Source organism: Bos indicus x Bos taurus, chromosome 25, assembly GCF_003369695.1.
Source record: "Bos indicus x Bos taurus breed Angus x Brahman F1 hybrid chromosome 25, Bos_hybrid_MaternalHap_v2.0, whole genome shotgun sequence".
NCBI classification, from domain to species: Eukaryota; Metazoa; Chordata; class Mammalia; order Artiodactyla; family Bovidae; genus Bos; species Bos indicus x Bos taurus.
The window spans coordinates 40,144,663-40,167,175 of NC_040100.1; the positions used below are offsets into that span (position 1 = coordinate 40,144,663).

A 22,513-nucleotide genomic window follows, 5' to 3' on the forward strand; every position below is an offset into this window, starting at 1 on the left:
CCAAAGGTTGGTGTTGTTCTCCCACATTGGTGGTCAGAGAGCCAGGGTGCAATATAGCCTTATAAGTGATGCTGATACTAAGAGTTAAGAGCATCAAGAGGGGGGAATGAAGGAGGAAACAGAACAGGCTCTATCTTAAAAGCAGGACTCTATCTTGGGCCAGACAGTGGACTTTCAGCTGTATGCCTAATATCTATGGAAATGACATACCAACTGGAAAACCAGGCCCCTGGAAGGAAGAGACCCAGGGCTCTCCATCGCCTAAAAGAATACCCTAATCCTAATTATCTGTGTAACCGAATAGAATCATACATTCTATTATGCTTATTGGGGTATGACCACAGGCCTATTGATAATTGTCCACTGTTAACTACCTAGGCTTAAGGCCTAGGTAGTTAACACGGGTTAACTTTGATTGTATCTTTTTCCTTTGTTCAGACTAGTTTCAGGGAACCTTATACACTTAGGGTATATAAAGTGAAAGTGAAGTCGCTCAGTTGTGTCCAACTCTTCGTGATCCCATGGACTGTAGCCCACCAGACTTCTTCGTCCCTGGGATTTTCCAGGCAGGACTACTGGAGTGGGTTGCCATTTCCTTCTCCAGGGGATCTTCCCGACCCAGGGATCAAACCCAGGTCTGCCGCATTGCAGGCAGACGCTTTACCCTCTGAGCCATCAGAGAAGGTGTTCACAAAAACTGGTTGGGGTCCTTGGCTAAAAGGAGACTCTCCCTTGGGCCTGCCGGTGTAATAAACTGCACTGCACTATCTGCATTGTCCTTCTGAATGAGTTTCTTTCCCGGAATGCGTGGCTACAACATGACCAGATGGGGAGCCTTGTGGCCTGGAAGCCTTACTCCCTTGATCCTATTAAAAAGTCCCGTCAGGTGAAAGAAGAAGCAACTCCCAGTCACTACTTAGGAATCAGCGTCTGCTCTGGCAGTCCCGCTGCTAAGAACTTTAAGGGGATCATCTTATTTGAACCCCCAGTTCCCTGAAGGAAGCGTCATCAGTTCCATTTTGACAGAAGGGACTTAAGTCCCAAGCTTGGAAAGACAGAGTGCCTTCCCAAGGTCATTAGGCCAAGAGGCTGAGAGAGGTTTAAGCTGCGCATAAGTCCCAAATCCAAAGACTGGGAAGGGCTGCCTCTGAAGTAGCTGAGACCTGGAGGAAGGGAGGCTTCTTGGAAGAGGCAGAATTTTCTGGTTCATTCTTGTTCAGCGGGTGGAGGGTGTGTGTGTGGCGGGTGGAGGAATGGGGGAATGGCAGCCCGATCGCCCCAGTGCGGTGCACGGCAGGTATGAGGAGGGTACAGTAAGCCCCAAGGCACTCGACCGCGACAAAACCCCGGAGGCAGCAGACTTCCTGTCCAGCCCCCAAGAGACCGCCTCTTGGGGCTACACCTCAGGGGCAAAAAACACAGTGACCGTTCCCTTTATAGATGCAAAAACTAAGCCAGCCCAGCGAGGGCCGTAGGTGCCGGCACGGAGGTCTGGAGGTCGGTTGGCGACCCGGGAACCAGGCAGGAGGGACCCAACAGCTGCCTCAGACCCCGCGTGGCGCCTCAGCCTCCTAGCCGCACCGCGTAGCCACCCTCCTCCGCCCCGGCTAAGGAGACTTAGCGCCTGCGCAATAAGAGCGCTGGGCCGGCGGCACGGCGTCGACGACACGCACGCAGGGACGTTGGGGCGGAGCCCCAGCAGGCTGGGCGCCTCTGATAGGCCGCATCGGGGAGGTAGGGGTAAGAGGCGTTCCTGGGCGGGGCCTCGAGGCCGGTTTGGAATTTTTGGCGCGAGCTGGGTCCGCGCGCGTTCACGGGCCGTTCCCCCTCGAGAGTCCCCCCGCCCGGGTGTGGGGAGCGGTGGGCCGAAGACCGCGGCCCGCCTGACCGCCCCGAGGTCTCCCGCGCCTTCCGCTGACCCGGAATCTGGGACTTTGCTGAGCTGCGCCCCGCCCACCCGCCTCAGGTGAGCCCACACTCGGCCCTGAGGGTTCCCGGAAGGGACCGCCCTCTCCTCCCTTCTGCCGCCTCCCGAACAACTCTTAGTCCCCCTGACTGGCCTTCCTTGGATCTGCCTCACCCCCAACCCCTTCCCGCCTCCCTCCTCACCCCTCCGTCAGCCCAGCCCTCCCTGGGCCAGCCCAACCCCACTGCTCAGCCCTCCTTGGGCCCCCTCTGCGCGGCCGGCTCCGCCCACTTCCCCTCTAGAGGCTCCTGCCTCCTTCGCCGGGCCTCCCTATCCCCCTTGCTGGGAGCCCCTTACCCCGGCGACTGCTCCTCCTTTACTTGCCCTCCCCAAGAAAAGCTCCTCCCCCGTGACAGCAGGTCTACTCCACTCTGTTCGCCAGGGTTTCCCCACGCCCACGGAGGTGAATCAGCTTCGGCCCTGCCCTGGAGGAACTCACAGTCTAGTGCGGTAGACGGTGGTCAGCAGATGGCATCCTACCCACTGAGAGGGTGAGGCCCCTGAAAGGTCATCCCGGCCTGGCCTCTGCTTCGGGCCGCCCTGGATTCACCGGGAGCCCCAACTTCTCCTACCTCCCCCACCCCCAAAGCTGTTTGGCCATGCTAGAACGTTTAAGTACTGTGGGATGGTGTGAGAATTGGTTTAAGGCCTGGAGGCCGTACTTTCAACGAGCACCCTACGGGGTCCTGACACCCTGGTCCCTCACTTTGAGAAACTCTGGGATAGGATTCCTGAGATGGATAGAGGCAGAGGGAGCGTCCCCACAGACTGCAGGGTGAGTTCTCCATGCAAGCCCTCGTGGGGTCCCTCCCCTCACCCCTCACTTACTCAGGCATTGGAGGACACCCTCAGATGACCGCTCCTTCCAGTTTCAGTTACTGACTCACCCCCCTGTGCTGAGTATGGACTCCTTTTGATACACTGTGGCTCCTCTCAAGATTAGACTCTTCTTTTTTTTTTTTCCCCTCTTTTTTCTTTCAATTATAACATTATAGCCACACAATAGCGCTCTCTACTCCAACAGAAAAGTCATTTATACCCATGGGACCACTGTCTTTTGTGTATTCTTTCAATTACTACTCAGAGCATTATATAACAGATACTGAGGGATCTGTTTGCCAACATCCGCTGGATCATGGAAAAAGCAAGAGAGTTCCAGAAAAAAACATTTATTTCTGCTTTCTTGACTATGCCAAAGCCTTTGACTGTGTGGATCACAATAAACTGTGGAAAATTCTGAAAGAGATGGGAATACCAGACCACCTGACCTGCCTCTTGAGAAACCTGTATGCAGGTCAGGAAGCAACAGTTAGAACTGGACGTGGAACAACAGACTGGTTCCAAATAGGAAAAGGAGTACGTCAAGGCTGTATATTGTCACCCTGCTTATTTAACTTCTATGCAGAGTACATCATGAGAAACGCTGGGCTGGAAGAAGCACAAGCTGGAATCAAGATTGCCAGGAGAAATATCAGTAACCTCAGATATGCAGATGACACCACCCTTATGGCAGAAAGTGAGGAGGAACTAAAAATAAAAAGCCTCTTGATGAAAGTGAAAGTGGAGAGTGAAAAAGTTGGCTTAAAGCTCAACATTCAGAAAACGAAGATCATGGCATCCAGTCCCATCACTTCATGGGAAATAGATGGGGAAACAGTGGCTGACTTTATTTTTTTGGGCTACAAAATCACTGCAGATGGTGACTGCAGCCATGAAATTAAAAGACGCTTACTCCTTGGAAGGAAAGTGATGACCAACCTAGATAGCATATTCAAAAGCAAAGACATTACTTTGCCAACAAAGGTCCGTTTAGTCAAGGCTATGGTTTTTCCTGTGGTCACGTATGGATGTGAGAGTTGGACTGTGAAGAAGGCTGAGTGCCGAAGAATTGATGCTTTTGAACTGTGGTGTTGGAGAAGACACTTGAGAGTCCCTTGGACTGCAAGGAGATCCAACCAGTCCATTCTGAAGGAGATCAGCCCTGGGATTTCTTTGGAAGGAATGATGCTAAAGCTGAAACTCCAGTACTTTGGCCACCTCATGTGAAGAGTTGACTCATTGGAAAAGACTGTGATGCTGGGAGGGATTAGGGGCAGGAGGAGAAGGGGACGACAGAGGATGAGATGGCTGGATGGCATCACTAACTCGATGGACGTGAGTCTGGGACTGAACTCCGGGAGTTGGTGATGGACAGGGAGGCCTGGCGTACTGCGATTCATGGGGTTGCAAAGAGTCGGGCACAACTGAGCGACTAAACTGAACTGAACTGAACTGAGGGATCTGCATACCAGATGCTAGACTAAGCCTTCCATGAAGCCAGCATTACAGGTCCACAAGCCCCTGAGTCCAGGTGTGTGTCCTGGACTAAATGTCTAAATTCTATAATGTCTCCAGTTTTAGAAAGCTAATAGGGTGCATGTAAGACATCATAGCTCAGTTGGTAAAAAATCTACCTGTAATGCAGGAGACCCAGGTTCAATCCCTGGGTCGGGAAGATTCCCTGGAGAAGGAAATAGCAACCCACTCCAGTATTCTTGCCTGGAGAATCCCATGGACAGAGGAGCCTGGCGGGTTACAGTCCATGGGGTCTCAAGAGTCGGACATAACTTAGCAACTAAACCAATCAACCAACCAACATATGTAACACTACCCATTCAAGCATCTGGGACATCATCTCATAATCAAATACATTAGTATTTCTATATGAATGTTTATACTTAGAAGGAAGAATAAGCTGGGTCGGATTTTTCTTCTAAATGCGTATTGCATGTAGACACCCAATTGTTCCAGCACCATTTATTGAAAAAACTATTTCTTTCCTACTGAATTCTTTTGGCACTCTTGTGAAAATCAGTCGACTCCTTAAGTGTGAGGGTTTATTTCTGAACTCTCATTTCTATTCGACTGATCTTCATGTCCATCCTTACGTCAAGGCAGGGTGGGCTTTTTCAGTAATGAGTCATTTTCCTCTTGCTACTCCCAAGATTTTCCCCTCATGTTTGGTTTTCGGCACTTTTGATTCGGTGTGTGTGTATCTCCATTTATCCTACTTGAAGTTCATTGAGCTTCTTGGTTATTTTTACAATCACATTTGGGAAGTTGTAATCCATATTTTTCTAGCTTCTTCTCTTCTCTGGTGTACCCATCATGCATATGTTGGTTCACTTTGTTGTTCAGTCACCAAGTTGTGTCTGACTCTTTGAGACCCCATGAACTGCAGCACATCAGGCTTCCATGTTCTTCACTATCTCCTGGAGTTTGCTTAAATTGATGTCCATTGAGTTGGTGATGCCATCCAACCATCTCATCCTCTGCCGCTCCCTTCTCCTCCTGCCCTCGATCTTTACCAGCATTGGTGTATTTTCCATTAAGTAGGTTCTTTGCAACAGGTGGCCAAAGTATTGGAGCTTCAGCTTCAGCATTAGTCCTTCCAATGAATATTCAATGTTGATTTCCTTTAGGATTGACTGGTTTGATCTCCCTGTAGTCCAAGGGACTCAAGAGTCTTCTCCAGTACCACAGTTTGAAAGCATCAGTTCTTTGGCACTTAGCCTTCTTTATGGTCCAACTCTCACATCCGTACATGACTACTGGAAAAACCATAGCTTTGACTATATGGACTTGTGTTGGCAAAGTGATATCTCTGCTTTTTAATATGCTGTCTAGGTTTGTCATAACTTTTCTTCACTTAATGCTATCCTATATTTCTCTGCAGCTTGTTTCCCTTTTCTTCATCTGGCCTTCAGATTGCATAATTCCTATCAATCTATCTTCAAATTCACTAATTATGTCTTCTGCCAGTTCAAATCTACTTTCAAACCCCTTAGGTGATTTTTTTTTCATTTCAGTTACATTGTACTTTTCCAACTCTGCATTTGCTTCTTTTATAATTTCTATCTGATTATTGATATCCTCTACTTAGTTGAGATGTTGTCATCGTGTTTGCTTGAAGTATGGCTTCCTTTAGTTCTCTGCACATTATTTATAGTGGCTTGCTTCATTGCTTATTCTAAAGCATGGATAACAACAAACTGGAAAATTCTTAAAGAGATGGGAATACCAGACCACATCACCTGACTTCTGAGGAACCTGTATGGAGGTCAAGAAGCAACAGTTAGAATCCAACATGGAACAATGGACTGGTTCATAATTGGAAAGGAATACCTCAAGGCTGTATATTGTCACCCTGCTTATTTAACTTATATGCAGAGTACATCATATGAAATGCTGGGCTTGATGAAGCACAAACTGGAATCAAGATTGCTGGGAGAAATATCAATAACCTCAGATATGCAGATGACACTACCCTTATGGCAAAAAGTGAAGAGGAACTAAAGAGTGTCTTGATGAGAAAGAGGAGAGTGAAAAAGCTGGCTTAAAACTCAACATTCAGAAAACGAAGATCATGGCACCTGGTCCCATCACTTCATGGGAAATAGATGGGGAAACAGTGTCAGAGTTTATTTTTTGGGGCGCCAAAATCTCTGCAGATGGTGACTGCAGCCATGAAATTAAAAGACGCTCCTTAGAAGAAAAGCTATGACCAACCTAGACAGCATATTAAAAAGCAGAGACATTACTTTGCCAACAAAGGTCCATATAGTCAAAGTTACACTTTTTACAGTAGTCATATATGGATGTGAGAGTTGGACCATAAAGCTGAGTGCCAAAGAATTGATGCTTATGAACTGTGGTGTTGGAGAAGACTCTTGAGAGTCCCTTGGACTACAAGGAGATGAAACTAGTCAATCCTAAAGGAAATCAACACTGAATAGTCATTGGAAGACTGATGCTAAAGGTGAAATTCCAATACTTTGGCCACCTGATGCGAAGAGCTAACTCATTAGAGAAGACCCTGATGCTGCAAAAGATTGAAGGCAGGAGGAGAAGGGGATGACAGAGGATGAGATGGTTGGATGGCATCACCGACTCAATGGACATCAGTTTGAGCAGGCTCCGGGAGATGGTGAAGGACAGGGAGGCCTGGTGTGCCGCAGTCCAGGGGGTTGGACACAACTGAACAACTGTGAAGTCTGTCTGTTAAAGACATCTGGTCTTTCTCACAGGCAGATTCTGCTGTGTTTTTTTCCTGTGTATGGGTCACACTCTCCTATGTCTTTATATACTTTGTAATTTGTTGTTGAAAACTGGACATTTTAGATTGGTTCCTCACTCTGCATCTGGGAGCTTGGGATTATTTGCTTGTTCGTTTAGTGACCAGCCAGACCACAACAGTGATGTCTCTTTCCTCTGCAATGTGAAGCCTTTGACTTTGCTCCTCAGAGGCCCTGGCCTTGGGCCTGTGCACAGTCACCCTGGGACACTAGTGGTTTTAGGGGTGCTCTGTTTGTCTCTTCCCTGATCATACCCAGCTGTCAGGCCCCACCAGTTGCTGGCTGATGGCTCTATTGTTTTTGACAATGCCCTGGAGCATCAATTGCTCCATAGACTGATCAAATCAAATTTGGACTTTAAAGGGGTATCTTTGGAGTTCCAGACTTAAGTTTGTTCTGACCCCAGGAAGCCTCATCTTAGCTATATCTTTCCAATAGTTCTATCTGGTACACTAGCTGGCCTGTGGTTCAGCCAATAGCACTAACGGAAGTACCAGCTTCCTGCTAATTGCTTATTAGCAAAGCCTCCATTGATTTTAAGAGTACCTTTAGGCTTGAACTTCTCATACTCTGTTACTAGTCAGGTCAGTTTTTTGCAGAGAGAGCTTTGGAGCTCTCTGTTTCCTGACCTGCCTGTCCCCTGGGCAGAATCTCTGAACTGGGGGCATGGACAGTGGAGCCTGTCTCTGAATATCACTGCTGCCTGAGAGTGAGGCAGTAGTCCCCAGGCTTCTTGGCTGGCCTTTGCCAGTGTGGGATCTTCTCCTGAGGAATGAGCTGGGACTTGAACTGCTGGGCTCCTGTATTGCAGCTTCCTGCAGCTCAGTTAGAGCTTCTGCCCCATGAGTGGCTGGTGAAAGAAGGGAGCCCCAGTTTCTCTGCTACACTCAGTGGAAGCTTAGCCTCTGCCACATGGAGCTGGAAAGAAACCCCACTAACTGAGTTTTAGCAGCTCAACCACAAAAAAGGAAACAAGAAAGACATTTGTAATTCAGACTTTCTTTTTTCCTTTGGAATCGGAGATAAGGGGTAATGGGCCTGTGTTAATATTTTTACCTTACAGTCTCGGAAGAGGTTGGACGTTTTTTTTGTAAGTTTTAATTTTTTTTTTTTTTAATGTTTTTGGCCATGCCCCAGGAGCCTGGCGGGCTACAGTCCATGCGATCGCAAGGGGTCGAACACAACTGAGCGACTAAGCACAGCACAGCACATGTGGCGTGGGAGATGTTAGTTCCCTGACCAGGGATTGGACCCTGGGCCAGGGCAGTGAAAGTGCCAAGTCCCAACCACAGGACTGCCAGGGAATTCCCAAAGCTTGGATATTTTAAGGCTACCCAGGCAGGGCTGTGCACACAGGTGGTCTGGCTTCAGAACCTGCCTTGGTTAACCTCTGTCGGGCTGTGGGAGCCTCCAGGACAGGACGCTGTGGTTTTCAGTTTGTGTTTTTCTACCCTCGGGGACCAGTGACAGGGCATTCATTTGTATACCTTTTCCTGCAGGTGCTCCAGGTGCCGCGGCCTCCATGCCTAAAGCGGAGTGTGTGTGTGGTGTCGATGTGGCTGTCTTCTGCAGCCTCTTTGGGGCCACAGGACCAAGCGCCATTTGAGTGACTCACCATACTCTGCCTCCCGGGGCGCCTGTGCTGGACATGCTCATGCCCGCCGAGGGCACCCCGCCACCCCTGGGTGGCACTCCCGTCCCAGTCCCAGCCTACTTCCGCCATGCAGAACCTGGCTTCTCCCTCAAGAGGCCCAGAGGGCTCAGCCGGAGCCTCCCACCCCGGCCCCCTGCCAAGGGCAGCATCCCCGTCAGCCGCCTCTTCCCTCCTCGGACCCCAGGCTGGCATCAGCCCCACGCCCGGCGGGTGTCGTTCCGGGACCAGGCCTCTGAGCCCCTGCAGAGCCCCGGGTATGACCCAAGCCGACCGGAGTCCTTCTTCCAGCAGAGTTTCCACAGGCTCGGCCGCCTGGGCCACGGCTCTTATGGGGAGGTCTTCAAGGTGAGTTGGTGACAGCTCTGTGGGTCTGTCTGGGGTCCCCCCTGCCGCGGCTACCCTACCCCAGCCAGGGTGGGAGGGTGTCCAGGCAGCCTGCTCCCCACCCTCCCCTGACGGCCCCCCTCACAGGCTGGCAGGCTCCCCTCAGTGCTGGACTTGGCTGCTTTCTCATACCCCCCTACACAGGCCCCTCTGAGGCCCCTCAGTACATACTCTCCCCTTGTCCAGAGCCTGGCATGCCTTGCGGTGGCTCCTGCCTGCCATCTCCTCCTGCCAGGAGCCAGCCATCTGGGGGTCTTGGCAGCTCCACCTGGCCCCTGAGCCAGAACCACCGCCCCCATCTCCCTCCAGCCGCAAGCATTCAGGCAACTCCTCCATGCCACCTTTTGTTCCTTAAAATATATTTTCCAATCATGTATATTTACTTTAAAATGTAGTTTTCCTTACACAAGTACTACACGAAGACAATTTTGTTAAAAAGTACAAACAAGAACCCCTAGGTCAGCTCTCCTTTCTGGAGGAAACAGATGATTGTCAGGTGGGAGTCTTGCTTCTAGACTTTTCTCTGGAGTTGACCACATAAAGACGAAACCATTTCATAGGCTGCATGCAGACCACACTGCCTTGCTATTCTCTAGGCAGCTTCTTCATCTAACACATCCTCCCGGACCAGTACTTAGAGGTCTGCCCTGTCTCTTCCATCGCTGGGTCTCCAGCAAACTGGCACATGGTGTGGTTTGTCCAGCTTTGCTCTTGCACACAGGGGGTCCTCTAAAGTGGCTGCCACGTGACACCTCCTGCACACTGAGATCTTAACTGAACTTCGGGGTGGTCCCAAGTGCCTGTGCCCCCTCCCTTCCAGGTGCGCTCCAAGGAAGACGGCCGGCTCTATGCAGTGAAGCGCTCCATGTCGCCGTTCCGGGGCCCCAAGGACCGGACCCGCAAGCTGGCCGAGGTGGGTGGCCATGAGAAGGTGGGGCAGCACCCGCGCTGTGTGCGGCTGGAGCAAGCCTGGGAGGAGGGCGGCATCCTGTACCTACAGACGGAGCTGTGTGGGCCCAGCCTGCAGCAGCACTGTGAGGCCTGGGGCGCCAGCCTGCCCGAAACCCAGGTCTGGGGCTACCTGCGGGATACCCTGCTGGCCCTGGCCCACCTGCACGGCCAGGGCCTGGTCCACCTGGACGTCAAGCCTGCCAACATCTTCCTGGGACCCCGGGGCCGCTGCAAGCTGGGCGACTTTGGGCTGCTGGTCGAGCTGGGCGCGTCGGGAACTAGCGAGGCCCAGGAAGGAGACCCCCGCTACATGGCCCCCGAGCTGCTCCAGGGCTCTTACGGGACAGCAGCAGACGTGTTCAGGTGAGGGCTGGGGGGGCTTCCTGGTGGGTGGGGCGTGGTCAGCAGAGGGACACCAGCCCAGCCCAGAGTCAGGAAGACTTGGTTTCAGGCCAGGAGACCCTGCCTCAGGGGGATGGAGGTCCCGCCTTCCAATCGAGAGGGCCTGGAGAGTTAGGCTGTCTAAGTAGAGAAACCTCAGGAGCCACCTTTCGTGATTCACTGGTCCCTGGGAGGGACCGTATTACTCCATTTACAGGGGAACAGACAGCAGGTGGAGAGACTTTCCCCAAGTCCACAGTTAGCAGGCGGTAAAGCTGGGCCTGGACCAGGTGCTGGGTTCCAAGGTCCAAGCCAGTCACCCCTCCCCTGCCTGACAGTAGCACCTGGTCACCTCAACAGGACGAGGATAGCCTCACTGTTAAGTCACTGTTAGCAACCAGAGTGCCAGTCCCGTGGGGGCGGGGGCTGCTGGGAGGACTCACCACGGTGGTGTGTGAGCCGTGCTGGCCCGGAGGTCCACGCTCCACGAAGTGGTCCCTGTCATCAGCCCCTCCTCCCCCAGGGCCCTGGCTCACGGTGGAGGCCAGCAGCCCTCTCCGTGGGGTCAACCCGAGTTGCTGGGTTCTGCATCTCACGGCCCTCCCCGCCCCGCTTCTGTCCCCGTCCCCCAGCCTGGGCCTCACCATCCTGGAGGTGGCATGCAACATGGAGCTGCCCCGCGGTGGGGAGGGCTGGCAGCGGCTGCGTCAGGGCTATCTGCCCCCTGAGTTCACAGCTGGTGAGTTGGGGGGCAAAGGCCGGGGGGCTGTCTGCCACGGGGAGGACAGGCTCTGGGGGTCGGGGTGGCTGGTGGCAAGGGGCTGGGAGGTGCAAGGCCCTGCCCCTGACGTGGCCCTGCCCGGGGACAGGGCTGTCCTCTGAGCTGCGTTCTGTCCTCGTCACGATGCTGGAGCCTGACCCCAAGCTGCGGGCCACCGCCGAGGCCCTGCTGGCCCTGCCCGTGCTCAGGCAGCCACGGCCCTGGAGCGTCCTGTGGTTCATGGCCGCCGAGGCCCTCAGTCGAGGCTGGGCCCTGTGGCAGGTAAGCGGGGAGGGTGATGGGCCGCCTGGCTCTGCTCCCTGCCCAGGGCCTGCCTGGCCTCCCCTGAGCCCCTGTCCCTGCAGGCCCTGCTCTCCCTGCTCTGCTGGCTCTGGCACGGGCTGGCGCACCCCGCCAGCTGGCTGCAGCCCCCGGGTCCGCCGGCCACCCCACCTGGGTCGCCGCCCTGTGGCCTCCTCCTGGACCGCAGCCTCTCCAGCACCTGGGACGACGACAGCATAGGGTGGGTGAGGACTCGGGAGTGGCGGCTGAGGGCAGGGAGGGGGGCAGGCGTCAGCGTGGTGAACTGGGAACGCACCCACAGACCTGGCCGCCTTCAAGCCCCGGGAAGGAAACCAAGGCTGATGGGGGTGTGGCCTGGCCTAGTTTGAATGCAGTTCTTTCTAAACTTGGTGCACGGAGCAGGGTCTGTACTGAGCAGAGAACTGGCAGCCTCCCACCAAGGGTGCTGCCACACTGGGGGGCTGCACAGGGCCCACTGCACTGCCGAGAGGCGGGCGGTGCAGCCCCCACCCCCGCCACCCGAAGACAAGGCGTCATCTTTCCTCTGGGGAACAAAACCCCCAGAGCCTGGCGAGCCCCTTCCCTGGGAGGAGTAATTCCTTAGTCCCAGGTGCCTGGTGGCCAAGTGACAGGCCGTAATTAAGAAACTACTGCAAAGGAAAGCACATGCTCGGGGCAGGCAGCTCTCTGGAGGGTTCACACCATTCACCCCCGGGAGCACATTACAGCAGACGGACTGCCAGATGAGCTTCATTTACCACAAGGTCATTTCAGTCAGCTCAGTCAGAGCCTCAGTGCTCTAAGGGACAGAGGTGGCCTTTGTGTGCAGTCAGGTGGACTTTGAAGCTGTCAAAGCCCTTCTTTCAACTCCACCGCACACCTATTGTCCGGCACCAGCCCCACCTGCTTCAGGCAGATCCACCCAGGGACAGGTGGGCGTTGCTGCTCCGTTACCCTCCCCTCCACAGCCTGCTGGTCTTGCCCACCCCCTACACCCCAATCCAGGCCCTCGCTGTCTCCAGAGGCCGTTCTGGCCAGGGCTGCCAGCAGCACCTCCACCCCCTGCAGTGGCTCCCCTGCCCCCCGGAGCAGGCACACGCCAAGGTGAGCTGGCCCAGGGTCCTGGGGTGGGAGGGGGCAGCTCTTGGCCCTGAGTCACTTCTCTGTTCTTCCTGCCCCCAGGGATGCTCTGGACCTGAGTGACATTGACTCAGAGCCCCCTCGGGGCACCTTCCCCGCCTTTGAACCTCGGAACCTCCTCAGCCTGTTTGAGGACTCCCTGGGCCCGAGCTAAGCCCACTGGCCCAGGCTCAGTGCTTTTTAACCTCTTAGCCCCTCCCTTCCATCATCCTGGAGGCTGGGGTCCCTGTGTGGACTCCAGTGGTCCCTTCTGCCTGGCTGTGTCTAATAAAAGGTATTTGAATCTTGGGGCGCACCCAAGCTTGCTTGTGTGGCAACACAGTGCTTCCTGCCCCCTTTTATTGACGTCGCCTAGGGCCTGAGGCCCCCCGGGACAGGCTGAGCTCTGTTCTAAGTCCCCAAGTCCCAGGCCAGCAGATGAACTGGGAGCCACCGACTGTGTGGGGCAAAGTTCCTGAGCAGGTGTGTTGCTGGTGGGCAGGTCAGTTGTCAGAGCACTCAAGGTGGAGGGTGGGCCCTCAGTCCAGCAGGGCCGGGTCCAGGGCCTTCCAGCATTTTAGGTCTCTGTGCCAGTTGCCTGGAAAAACCAGCAGCTGCTTTCCTGCTCTTAGGTCCGGGGGTGAGTCTAGTCCTGATGCCCAGACCCCTCAATCCACAGTCTCCGGACAGAAGGGAAAATCAGTGGGCGAACCTCGGGCTGCTGGGAGGGCTGGCACACAGGGTAGATGGACAGAGGCCATGAAGCAAGGGCAGGAGGCTGGGCAGCCGTGAGGAGCCTTATGTGAGGTACCGAGGAGGCCCAGAGTTGGCGATGGCTCTGGGCTGGCAGGATCACAACTGTCCCTTTGGCCCAACTGTCAGAAGTCACACAGAGGGTAATTGGAGGCTCAGAGAAAGGAAGGTTGCCTTTCAACCTACGCAGTAAGACTAAGTTCCCTGGAAGAAGGCAGGCAGGGCCACTGGAGCTCCAAGGTGTGAGTAGAAGCAGCTAGTCCACAGGGAAGACGGGATGAACAGACGCAGGCCCCTGCCAGGAAGTCCCGTTGGTGAAGCGTCCAGGGAGCCATCCCCTTGCAGGCCAGCGGAAAGACAGAAGCATGGCGCCGTTGGCCCTAGAAGCCTGAGGGCATGGCAGGTGGGAGGTGGCTCAGTCCGGGAGGCAGGTGTGCCGGGCGGCCCAGAGCAGGTCGGGCACAACGCCAGCATGCAGCTGGAGGATGGAGCCCACGCTGAGCAGGTGCATGATCTGGTGCGAGTTACCCCAGTAGTCGAAGCGGCCCGGTCCCCAGCGCTCCGGCAGGCGGGCCACGTTCACCAGCCCCCCAAGCAGTGCCAGCGCGTCCATGCGCAAGTAGCAGCACAGGGAGCCTGGAGCCCCGGAGCCCAGCCCCGCTCCCCGGGCCCCAAACACCAGGAGGCGGGCGGCAGCCTGCCAGCCAAAGGCGCGGAGCCGGGCACTGGTGGAGGGGGCGGTGAGGGCCCGCCAGCCAGCCACACCCGACAGCAGGGTGTAGCCCAGCAGGGCAGCAGGGCGCAGCCAGGGCCGGCAGGCCAGGGTGCAGTGGATGATGGGCAGGGCCCCTGCGCAGAGGAGAGAGGCGGGAGAGGGCACGTCAGTCTGCGGGTCCACCTGCCCTCTTGCTTCCAGCTTTCCTGACTCCTGCCCTTTCTACCCAGGGCTCACGTGAGTGGACCCAACCCTCAGCTCCCATCCTTCAAGCCCCCCACCCTCCACCCCACGCCCTGCTCACCGAGAGTGTTGATGAGGCAGACCCCACACATATCCAGGGCAAGGAGCCGGGTGTACACAGGGCTGCCCCCTCTGTGGCACATGAAGAGGTGATAGAGCACAGAGCCTGCAGGGGGGGCCAGGCAGGCCACACAGTGTGTGCCCCACAGCCAGCCATCCTCGCCCAGCTGACCCCAGGGCATGGTCATGGGCAGCAGCACCAGGAAGCCCAGCAGGGCCAGTCCTGGGGGAGGGAGACAGTTTTCCATCAGACACCTTCACACTGAGGACAAGGCATGTCCCCAAGGAGGCCCCAGTCTAGAGACAGCACGGCAGGGTGAGCGCAACTCAGGTCCTGAGGAGGCTGTGGGCCAGCTGCTGGCTGGCCCTGGGCAGGAGCGGGTCCTGGGCTTCTGATCACTTGATTTAGCAGAGCTCACAGTAGTTCTTGGAAGGACAGACCTTTATCCCCACTGACCGGTGAGGAAACTGAGTCACTGCCCCAGGTGACCCCAGCAAGGAAGCAATGGAAGCAGCCCAGAGCCCAGGCACTCTTGACTCCAAAGCTGCTCTCACCCTTGTGGCAGATTTCCTGGAAAGCAGGGGCCCCAACCCCTAAACCTGACTTCAGCAGAAGTCAGAAGGAGGGGTGACCCCAAGCTGAGCTCTGAACAGGACATGTGGGCGATGCTAACATGCCAGGGCCACTCTGCCTGCTCTTCCCAACCCCTGTGCCCTCTCCTCTCCAGAAGCGACCAGACAAATGGGGGGGCCTTTCTGTCGTCTTGAGGCGAGGCAGGGGAAGGGGCTGAAAGAACCTGCTCCATCTCCTTCCCTAGCACCTTTTTGGGGAGTTCCATGCCTCCCAGCCCAGGCCTCCAGGGTCATTCCTACCACTTCCTGCAGGCATTTTGGAATTGCCTTCACAGGAGTCAGAGTTCAGCGCCTGCGGGCTGGGGCCGCTGACTGACCACTCTTGGCGGGGCCTGGCCAGGCCACAGTACCCCCAGGGAGCAGGTACGAAGGCCAGGCCCAGCGCACTCAGCGCCCCTCTCTCAGCCGCCTGTCTGCCAGGGGCAGGCCAAGGACGGGCAGGCCTGTGTCAGCACGGTTCAGCGGGGCAGCGGAGGAGGGGCCCGGTGCCTGCGGGGGGAGGAAGGAGCCGCCACCAGGCGGAGCCCCGCGGCTGAGCGGCTCGGGCAGGGGCCGCAGGGCCGCCCGGCCTAACTTCCTCTCTTGGGCCCCTCCTCGACACCCATCTCCGGGATGGGTGCTGGCGGGAGAGGGTGCCAGGGCGCAGGGATTACGAAGTGGCCAGACACCAAGCTCAGTCTTCCCAGGGCTCAGAAGGATTAAGCGGACTGGGTCCCCCACTCCCTCGCTTCCCTCGCCTGCCCCCGGGGCCCCGCCGGGGGAGCAGAAGCGGGTAGCGACGTCCGGGATAATGGCAGCTTTGTCACTGCGGCTCCTGGCCGTGCCAGGGCCGGGACAGCCCAGGATCTGAGCGCTGGGGCTCTCCTCGGCCTTCGGGCCGTGGCCCCGGCGCGGACAGGGCTGCTGCGGATGCGGGGTGCGGCGTGAGGCTCACCGTGCGTGTAGATGTTGCCCAGCTCGTTGTGCATGTAGAAGAGGCTACGAAGGCAGCCCGAGCCGCTGCTGGCCGGCCGGTAGCCAGTGAGCACGAACTTGTTAAACTGCAGGTGAGGCGGCGAGCTGGCCCAATCAAGCAGGCGCGGCCCGGCCAGGAACGCCATGGCCCGGTCCCGCGAGGTCGGTCCGCGCTCCTCTGGGCCCCCGGGTCTCCTCAGTGGGCCCGCCGCACCCGGAGCCTAGTCCAGGCGCCCGCCCACCTCTCAGGGCTCTGTCCGCGCACGCGCTGGCCCGGGGGTCCCGGCGGGCGCCCCTCCCGCGCTGCGCACGCGCGGGCCTGGCGACCCCACGCTGGGGCGGAGGCCGGGGACGTGCCGGGCGCCTGAGCGCGGTGCGGCCCGCTCCACTGGGGCAGGCTCTCTGCAGGGACAGCTCGTGGCGGCGGCGGCGGCGGCGGCCAGTTTTCTTTTGGCGGCCCCGAGGACGGGCGCGGCCGGACACGGGAGGGGACGCCAGGCTCCGCCCCAGCTGCTCGCCCCCGTCATCCCGCCCAGGGTTTCGCGCTCCGGGCTCCTGACGTTGCAGCTGCGAGGGCCAATGGGCGCGGCTGGCGGGGAGGTTCCTCCAGCGGCAGCTCAGGCCTTCACCCTCTTAGTATAATTTTTTTCGGTCCCAGTCTCACTTGCATGGGGTGCCTGTTGGATTGGGATGCAACGTTCTGAGTCCCGGTGGCTCTGCCAGAGTGACCCGGGAGCCTCGCGTTCCCTTGCAGTGCGCGCCCGGGCTTTCCGCGCGAGCCCCAGGGTCGACCCACCCTTGGGTATTCACCCTCTAGGATACTGCCCGGCCACCCTGCCCAGTCCCCACAGCCCGGGCTCTGTCCAAGGTGCTGCCGGCCCGGGACTTTCGGACGGGTCAGGTCTAGAGCCTGAGCGCCATCACTCCACGGGTGATCGCTCCACTCGCACGACTTCCCCGGAGCGCAGCAAGGCGCGCCAAGGCGGCTGGGCCTCTAAGGGTGTGCCTGACTTGCCCGGTGCCCTCCACTGAGGACCTGCCCTTGGGCCAGGATTCTCTGAGCGTATGTGTGTGTCTATGTCTGTGCGTGCATGCGCGCCCGCGCGCGCTCAGTCGTGTTTGACTCTTTGCGACCCTTTGGACTGTAACCCGCCAGGCTCCTCTGTCCATGGAATTTTTCAGGCAAGTATACTGGAGTGTGTGGCCACTTCCTCCTCTAGGGGCTCTTCCCCACCCAGGGATCAAACCCGCATGGACGGCTCCTGCATTGCAGGCGGGTTCTTTCCTCGCTGAACCATGAAGGGTGAGCGATACTCGCTCACTGTTGAAGCATATTGCGCCCCGCCTAGGACCGGCAGGAAACAGTGAAGGAGAGAAAGCAGGAAATAAGGGAAGAAAGTTCAGTATTTCCCCCACCCCCACCGCCGCCCCGCAGGGTTCATTCTAAATCACACCCACGAAGGTATCCCTTCTTACGCCTCCACCTCCTCCCGTTCTTCAGGATCCCGCCCATTCATCCTTCCGCCTCGGTTTCTCTATCCTCTGCGTTCCAGGCGGTTACACGAAACTCTTTCCGTGGAACGCCCTTAATTTGCCCACAACCAGTCTAAGCACAGTACCTCGTTAACATAGCTCCTCCCGCACAGAAGAATTTCCGGCCCCTAGTACCAAAACAGGTCTTTTATTCAAAGTCTAAGGTTGGTCTTTTGACCACTTTTGTTGACCTCTTACATTTCACTTTGGGCAGTAGTCCAGAACTACCCCAAGCAGGGCTCAAAGACCCACGAACCGAGGTCTAAGAGGAAGGGAAGCAGGATTCCTCTTGTCCTTTGGCCTTGACCATCCGGACCCCGAGGGTCAGGTCAAGTTCTCAATAGTACCAGATGCTTCCTGTCCAACGTCTGGCCTCCTCGAGATGACTAGAGCTGCCCTCAAAGGGGCAGAAGGCCAAGGCACACAGAGGGTGGCATAGGGTCTGCGGAGTCCATCCAGCCGCAGGAAGATCCAGTGGACCCTGGGGGTCCCCGAGTCAGAGAGCAGAGATGAGTGAACGCAGGGAACTCTGGCTGGAGGCGCTCAAGGGCCGGTAACTTGCGGTTAAACCCTCAACCTGGGGGTCCCCGGGAGGACAGGGCAGGGCCACCCCTCGAGGCCGGCGGTACCAAACGGCCCAGCTTCTTGTGGGGTCCCGGGAAGGCCCCAACGTTGGGGACCCTTTGCCCGGAGCCAGCAGGCAGCCCCTAGAGAGGGAGCAGACGTCAGCCGAACCTTCCAATCAACCTCACCTTCAGCACCTCGCTTCGCCTGTGATCTCACGAGCGACTCCCTCTGTGGACCCAAGGCCTCGTCCCTCAAGAACCCAGGAGTTCCGTCCAGCCCCTTTCCCATCTTGTACCCTAGCGTCCCAGAGGGCCCTCCACGCCCCGGGGGCACAGGGGCGGAGCGACAGGCTCCCCGCCGGCTCCGCCCTCAGGCCCCGCCCCAGAGCGCGCACCGTCCGCGCAGCAGGCGCAGCAGCGACAGCACCAGCAGTAGCAGCACCGAGACGGCCGTCACCGTCGAGAAGACCTGGGCTGCGGGCACACGAGACCGGTGAGCACGGAGCTTGGAAGGGCCTGACGCCCCCAAACTCGCTCCCGCCTCCCACGCCCGTCTCACCCCCCATCGAGGCCTCTGGACCGCCAGGCCCGGGGCTGCAGCTCACGTTGGCCCCGTCGAGGGGCACTGCTGGGGTCTGAGTCGAGCCCTCGAGGGGCGCCGGGTCGGCGTCGGCGTCCTGCAGCCCTGAGGAGAGGGGTGTGAGACCGGCCGGCGGAGCGGAAGACCCGAGGCGGGGGCGGGGGGGGGCGGGGAGAGGGGCCTCACCCTGGAAGGTGAGCGCGAAGCCCTGCGCGTGGCCGCGCGCGTCGCTGCGGAAGATGAGCCGCAGCACGGCGGCGCGCAGGCGCAGCGGGCCCGGCGGCGGCGGCCGAGCGCCGTCGAAGGCGCGGAGCAGGCTGCCCGAGGTGGCGTCTCGCAGCTCCAGCCGGTCATGCGAGTCGGCCAGCTCGAAGAGGCGGAAGGCAAGCTCCAGCGCGGCGCCCGGAGGGGCCAGCACCCAGCTACAGTTACGATCCGGCCCGTACTCGTCCGGGAAGTCCGGGGAGTAGATGACACCCTGGGGTGCGGTCCAGTTCCCCTGGCAGGAGCCCACGGACACTGTGGGCGGGGCCGGCGGTCAGAACCCGGAGGCCCGCGGGCTCCTCCTTAACGGGGGCGGGGCTCTATGTAGAAGCCCCGCCCCTTCTCCCGCTTGGCCCGGATCGGCTTGGCAGGACCTTCTTCCATCCCAAGTTCAGCCAAGTTAGTTCCCTCCTCCGGCCCTGTCCAACCCGTTCTAATCAAACCATTAGTCCCCTCCTCTAGTCTTCCCTGGTGGCCCAGATGGTAAAGAATCTGCCTGCAATGCAGGAGACCAGGGTTCGATCCCTAGTTCGGGAAGGTCTCCTGAAGAATGAAATGGCAACCCACTCCAGTATTCTTACCTGGAGAATCCCATGGACATAGGAACTTGGTAGGCTACAGTCCATGGGGTCACAAAGAGTCGGACACAACTGAGTGACTGACAACAACAACTGTCTTGACCTCAAACAATTCCTTCCTCTAGTCCAACCCCTTCTAATCAAGCCATTAGTCCCCTCCTCTAGTCTTGTCCTCAAGCAGTTCCTTTCTCTAGAGCCCCAGACCCCTGACCCCCAGATTCAGCCCAGTTCCTTCTTCGGTCCAGTCCTCAACCTAATCTCTTAATCAGGCCCTGCCCTCAACCCATGCCTTCCCTTTCCAGATAACTCCCCCTGTCACTCTTCCCCTCACCCAGGCCCCTCATCCCTGCCCACTCCTCACCTTCGTAGATGCCCAGGCGCCCATCGCCACCACACAGCTGGCCCGGGTGGCCGAAGCAAATCTGGTCACAGTCGGTGGCCGGAGCCGGGCGTCCTCGGGCCAGGTCGCTTTCAGAGCCACAGAAACAGGCGTAGCCGGCCTCCACGCCCGCCAACTGGGAGCACAGACTGGGTGACTCCCCCAGACAGGGGCTGGGGGAGGGGGTGGGGTGGTGGGAGCCAGAGATTGGGGTTGGAAGTGGGAATCAGGGCTGGAGGTTTGGAAATTGGCATCAAGGTTTGGCCTCAGAGTCGGATGTTGATTTGGGTGCTGAGGTCAAGGTCAGGGGTCACTGGTCTGGGCAGGTGGGCAGTACCTGGTAGCCCTTCATGCGGCAGAAGCGAAGGCACACCTGGACGGTGAGCTTTGTCGAGGTGCCACTGGGGCCGCTGAGGGCCGGAGGTGCCCCAGAGTCCACGAAGCAGCCCAGGTACCCAGGCACTGAGGGGGCAGCAGGGTCAGGCTCAGTGTGGGGCCTGCAAAAGCGAACTCCACCCCGGCAGCCCAGCCGCCCCCGTCATCAAGCCCGGCCAGCTCACTGTGACACGTGGGGATATCGCAGTAGCGCCAGTAAATGCCCTCCTCTGTCTCGGCTACGTAGCACCATGGTTGCACGTCACCGTCTGGGTTACTGCAGGCCCGGGAGAAATCTTTGGGATACTGTCGTCCCAAGAACCATGAATTCCAGGCCCTGACCCACGGCTTATTCGCAGAATGCCACTGTGTGTGTTAGAGCAAATCCTGGTTTGCCCACCAGAATGGATGTCGACTTCCCAGTGCATGGTGGGAAGTCGTTAAAGGGGCCCGGGGCGGGCGGGGGGGGGGGGGGGGCGGGGCGGGGCTGATTTTAGGTCTTCAGCTGTTGCTCGGACATGACTTCATGTATGAGGACTTCAAGGCCATTTGTGTTCACCCCCCACTCAGCCCTGGGCCTCAGCCACTGTCCCTTGTCTTGAAACCCTGCTTTAAAGCAGACGTGATGACCCTAAGCTTTGCGGTTCAGCAGGGAAGTGCCCTCCCACTTAACTTGGTCCCCGTCGCTTCAGACCACAGCTATGGCTCTGAACCCCCAATCCCTCAGTCACCGCTAGTAGACTTCTCTCAAAGGAGCTGAACGCTAAGGGCCCGGCCCACTCTAGAGCTTGCCCTCTGACTAGGCCCCATGCTCATGGGCGCCTTGGTGCCCAGGTCTGACCTGAGGCTCTGCAAAAAGTTGGACTCCTAAGGCCTGACCCAGGTCAGAAAAGGTTTCCACTCATCGCTTAGGCCCCGCCCTTAGGTCCTTAAGCCGATTCATTGGAAAAGATCCTGATGCTGGGAAAGATTGAGAGCAGGAGACGGGGGAGACAGAAGATGGCATGGTTGGATGGCATCATCGACTCAGTGGACATTAGTTTGAGCAAATTCCGGGAGACAGTGAACAGGGAAGCCTGGTGTGCTGCAGCCAACGGGGTCGCAAAGAGTCAGACAGGACAACGAATGAACAAGCAGGCCCTCAAGGTGGCTCCTGGGCCCGCCCAGAGGAGACCTCCGCTCCGCCCACGCCGCGGCCCAGCCCCAGGACAACGCCCTCAACCCTGCACCAGCCCCGCCCCGCGCAGGCCCCGCCCCTCACCGGCAGAAGTTGTGCGCGCCCAGCCCCCAGCGGCCCTGGGGGTCGCTGGCGCTGCTGTAACTGTGCTGCTGTGTCTGGTCCCAGTAGAGGCACGGGCGGCCGGCCCCGCGGGGGCCGGTGCGGTTCTGGTGGCCGCGGTAGTCGGCGCCATTCACCTGGAAGCACTCGGACAGGCCTGCGCGCGGACGGCGGGGCCTGAGGCTGACCCTCGCCCGGACCTTCTCCCCACCCTCCGAGGGCTGTTCGACTGCCGCCTCCACCTGCTCTGGCCCCTCGCGAGCTGGGCAGTCGGGTTCTAGGCGCGCAGGCCGAGTTGGGAGTGCGGCCTTCGGTCCACTCTCCACGCCGGGACTCACCTGGGCTCTGCAGGCTCCCCGCCGAGGCCCCGCGTGGCGGCAGCAGCCGGAGCAAGAGGAGGAGGAGCAGGGCCTTGGGGGGCCGTGTCCCCATCGCCCCCAACCGAGGAGAGGTCGCCCTGGCCCGCTCAAGGCCCTCGGCGCCCCAGGGTCTCCCAGGCGTCTGGGGAGGGGGGCGTTGTCCTCTGACAGTCCGTCCTCGTCCCTCTCTGGGGCCCGCTCTGGGTCTGGGGCGAGAGGATGAGGGGGCGGGGGAGTATCGCCTAGGGGTATCTGCCTCCTAAGGTTTTTGGCCTTGAAGGCGTCTCTCTGCCCCGACCCAACTGGGAATTTACCCCGGGGGGGTGATCTTAGGCCAGGGACGTTTCCGGTCTCTGCCTCTCGGGGTTCGGGGTCCTGCCTCGGCTTCCACACCCGCCCCCTCCCGCTGCGCCTCGCTCTCTAAGTCTCCCTCGCCCAGGTCTCTAACGCGCCGGCTCCTGCCCCCCTCGCGTCCCTCCGCGCGTTCCTCGCCCCTGGGTCCCTCCCTCCGCACCCCACCCCCCGAGGCCGGGAAGCCCCGCCCGAGACTGGAGCCGAGGCAGCAGGTCCAGACGCCTCCCACGCCCGCCCCCCCATCTCCGGGACCCTC

At 58.4% G+C, this 22,513-nt stretch overlaps 3 protein-coding genes across 6 annotated transcripts; 1 reads left to right on the forward strand and 2 right to left on the reverse strand.

Moving 5' to 3' along the window:
• The first annotated feature begins 1,770 nt into the window (after nucleotides 1-1,770).
• Nucleotides 1,771-12,953, forward strand: PKMYT1 (protein kinase, membrane associated tyrosine/threonine 1). 3 transcript variants are annotated; one of them, XM_027527150.1, is made up of 9 exons: nucleotides 1,771-1,966; nucleotides 2,349-2,457; nucleotides 8,580-9,079; nucleotides 9,939-10,432; nucleotides 11,083-11,189; nucleotides 11,320-11,492; nucleotides 11,576-11,733; nucleotides 12,519-12,617; nucleotides 12,696-12,953. In XM_027527150.1, the coding sequence occupies exons 3-9, from the start codon at nucleotides 8,729-8,731 to the stop codon at nucleotides 12,805-12,807; spliced, it is 1,494 nt and encodes a 497-aa protein (XP_027382951.1). In that variant the 5' UTR covers nucleotides 1,771-1,966; nucleotides 2,349-2,457; nucleotides 8,580-8,728; the 3' UTR covers nucleotides 12,808-12,953. The 3 variants fall into 3 exon arrangements, with proteins under 3 accessions (XP_027382951.1, XP_027382952.1, XP_027382953.1); XM_027527151.1 differs by lacking the exon at nucleotides 2,349-2,457; XM_027527152.1 differs by lacking the exons at nucleotides 12,519-12,617; nucleotides 12,696-12,953 and having other exon boundaries at nucleotides 11,576-11,896.
• PAQR4 (progestin and adipoQ receptor family member 4) lies at nucleotides 9,461-16,504 on the reverse strand. 2 transcript variants are annotated; one of them, XM_027527153.1, is made up of 3 exons: nucleotides 15,971-16,500; nucleotides 14,405-14,626; nucleotides 9,461-14,234 (listed from the first exon to the last, which is right to left on the reverse strand). In XM_027527153.1, exons 1-3 carry the CDS (start codon nucleotides 16,134-16,136, stop codon nucleotides 13,801-13,803), a joined length of 822 nt encoding a protein of 273 aa, XP_027382954.1. In that variant the 5' UTR covers nucleotides 16,137-16,500; the 3' UTR covers nucleotides 9,461-13,800. The 2 variants fall into 2 exon arrangements, with proteins under 2 accessions (XP_027382954.1, XP_027382955.1); XM_027527154.1 differs by lacking the exon at nucleotides 14,405-14,626 and having other exon boundaries at nucleotides 12,976-14,234; nucleotides 15,971-16,504.
• Nucleotides 16,505-17,652: 1,148 nt separating this feature from the next.
• KREMEN2 (kringle containing transmembrane protein 2) lies at nucleotides 17,653-21,976 on the reverse strand. The gene is made up of 9 exons (XM_027527993.1): nucleotides 21,883-21,976; nucleotides 21,527-21,701; nucleotides 20,451-20,542; nucleotides 20,228-20,352; nucleotides 19,873-20,026; nucleotides 18,856-19,188; nucleotides 18,649-18,774; nucleotides 18,485-18,563; nucleotides 17,653-18,230 (listed from the first exon to the last, which is right to left on the reverse strand). The coding sequence occupies exons 1-9, from the start codon at nucleotides 21,974-21,976 to the stop codon at nucleotides 18,020-18,022; spliced, it is 1,389 nt and encodes a 462-aa protein (XP_027383794.1). The 3' UTR covers nucleotides 17,653-18,019.
• Between the last annotated feature and the right edge of the window lie 537 nt (nucleotides 21,977-22,513).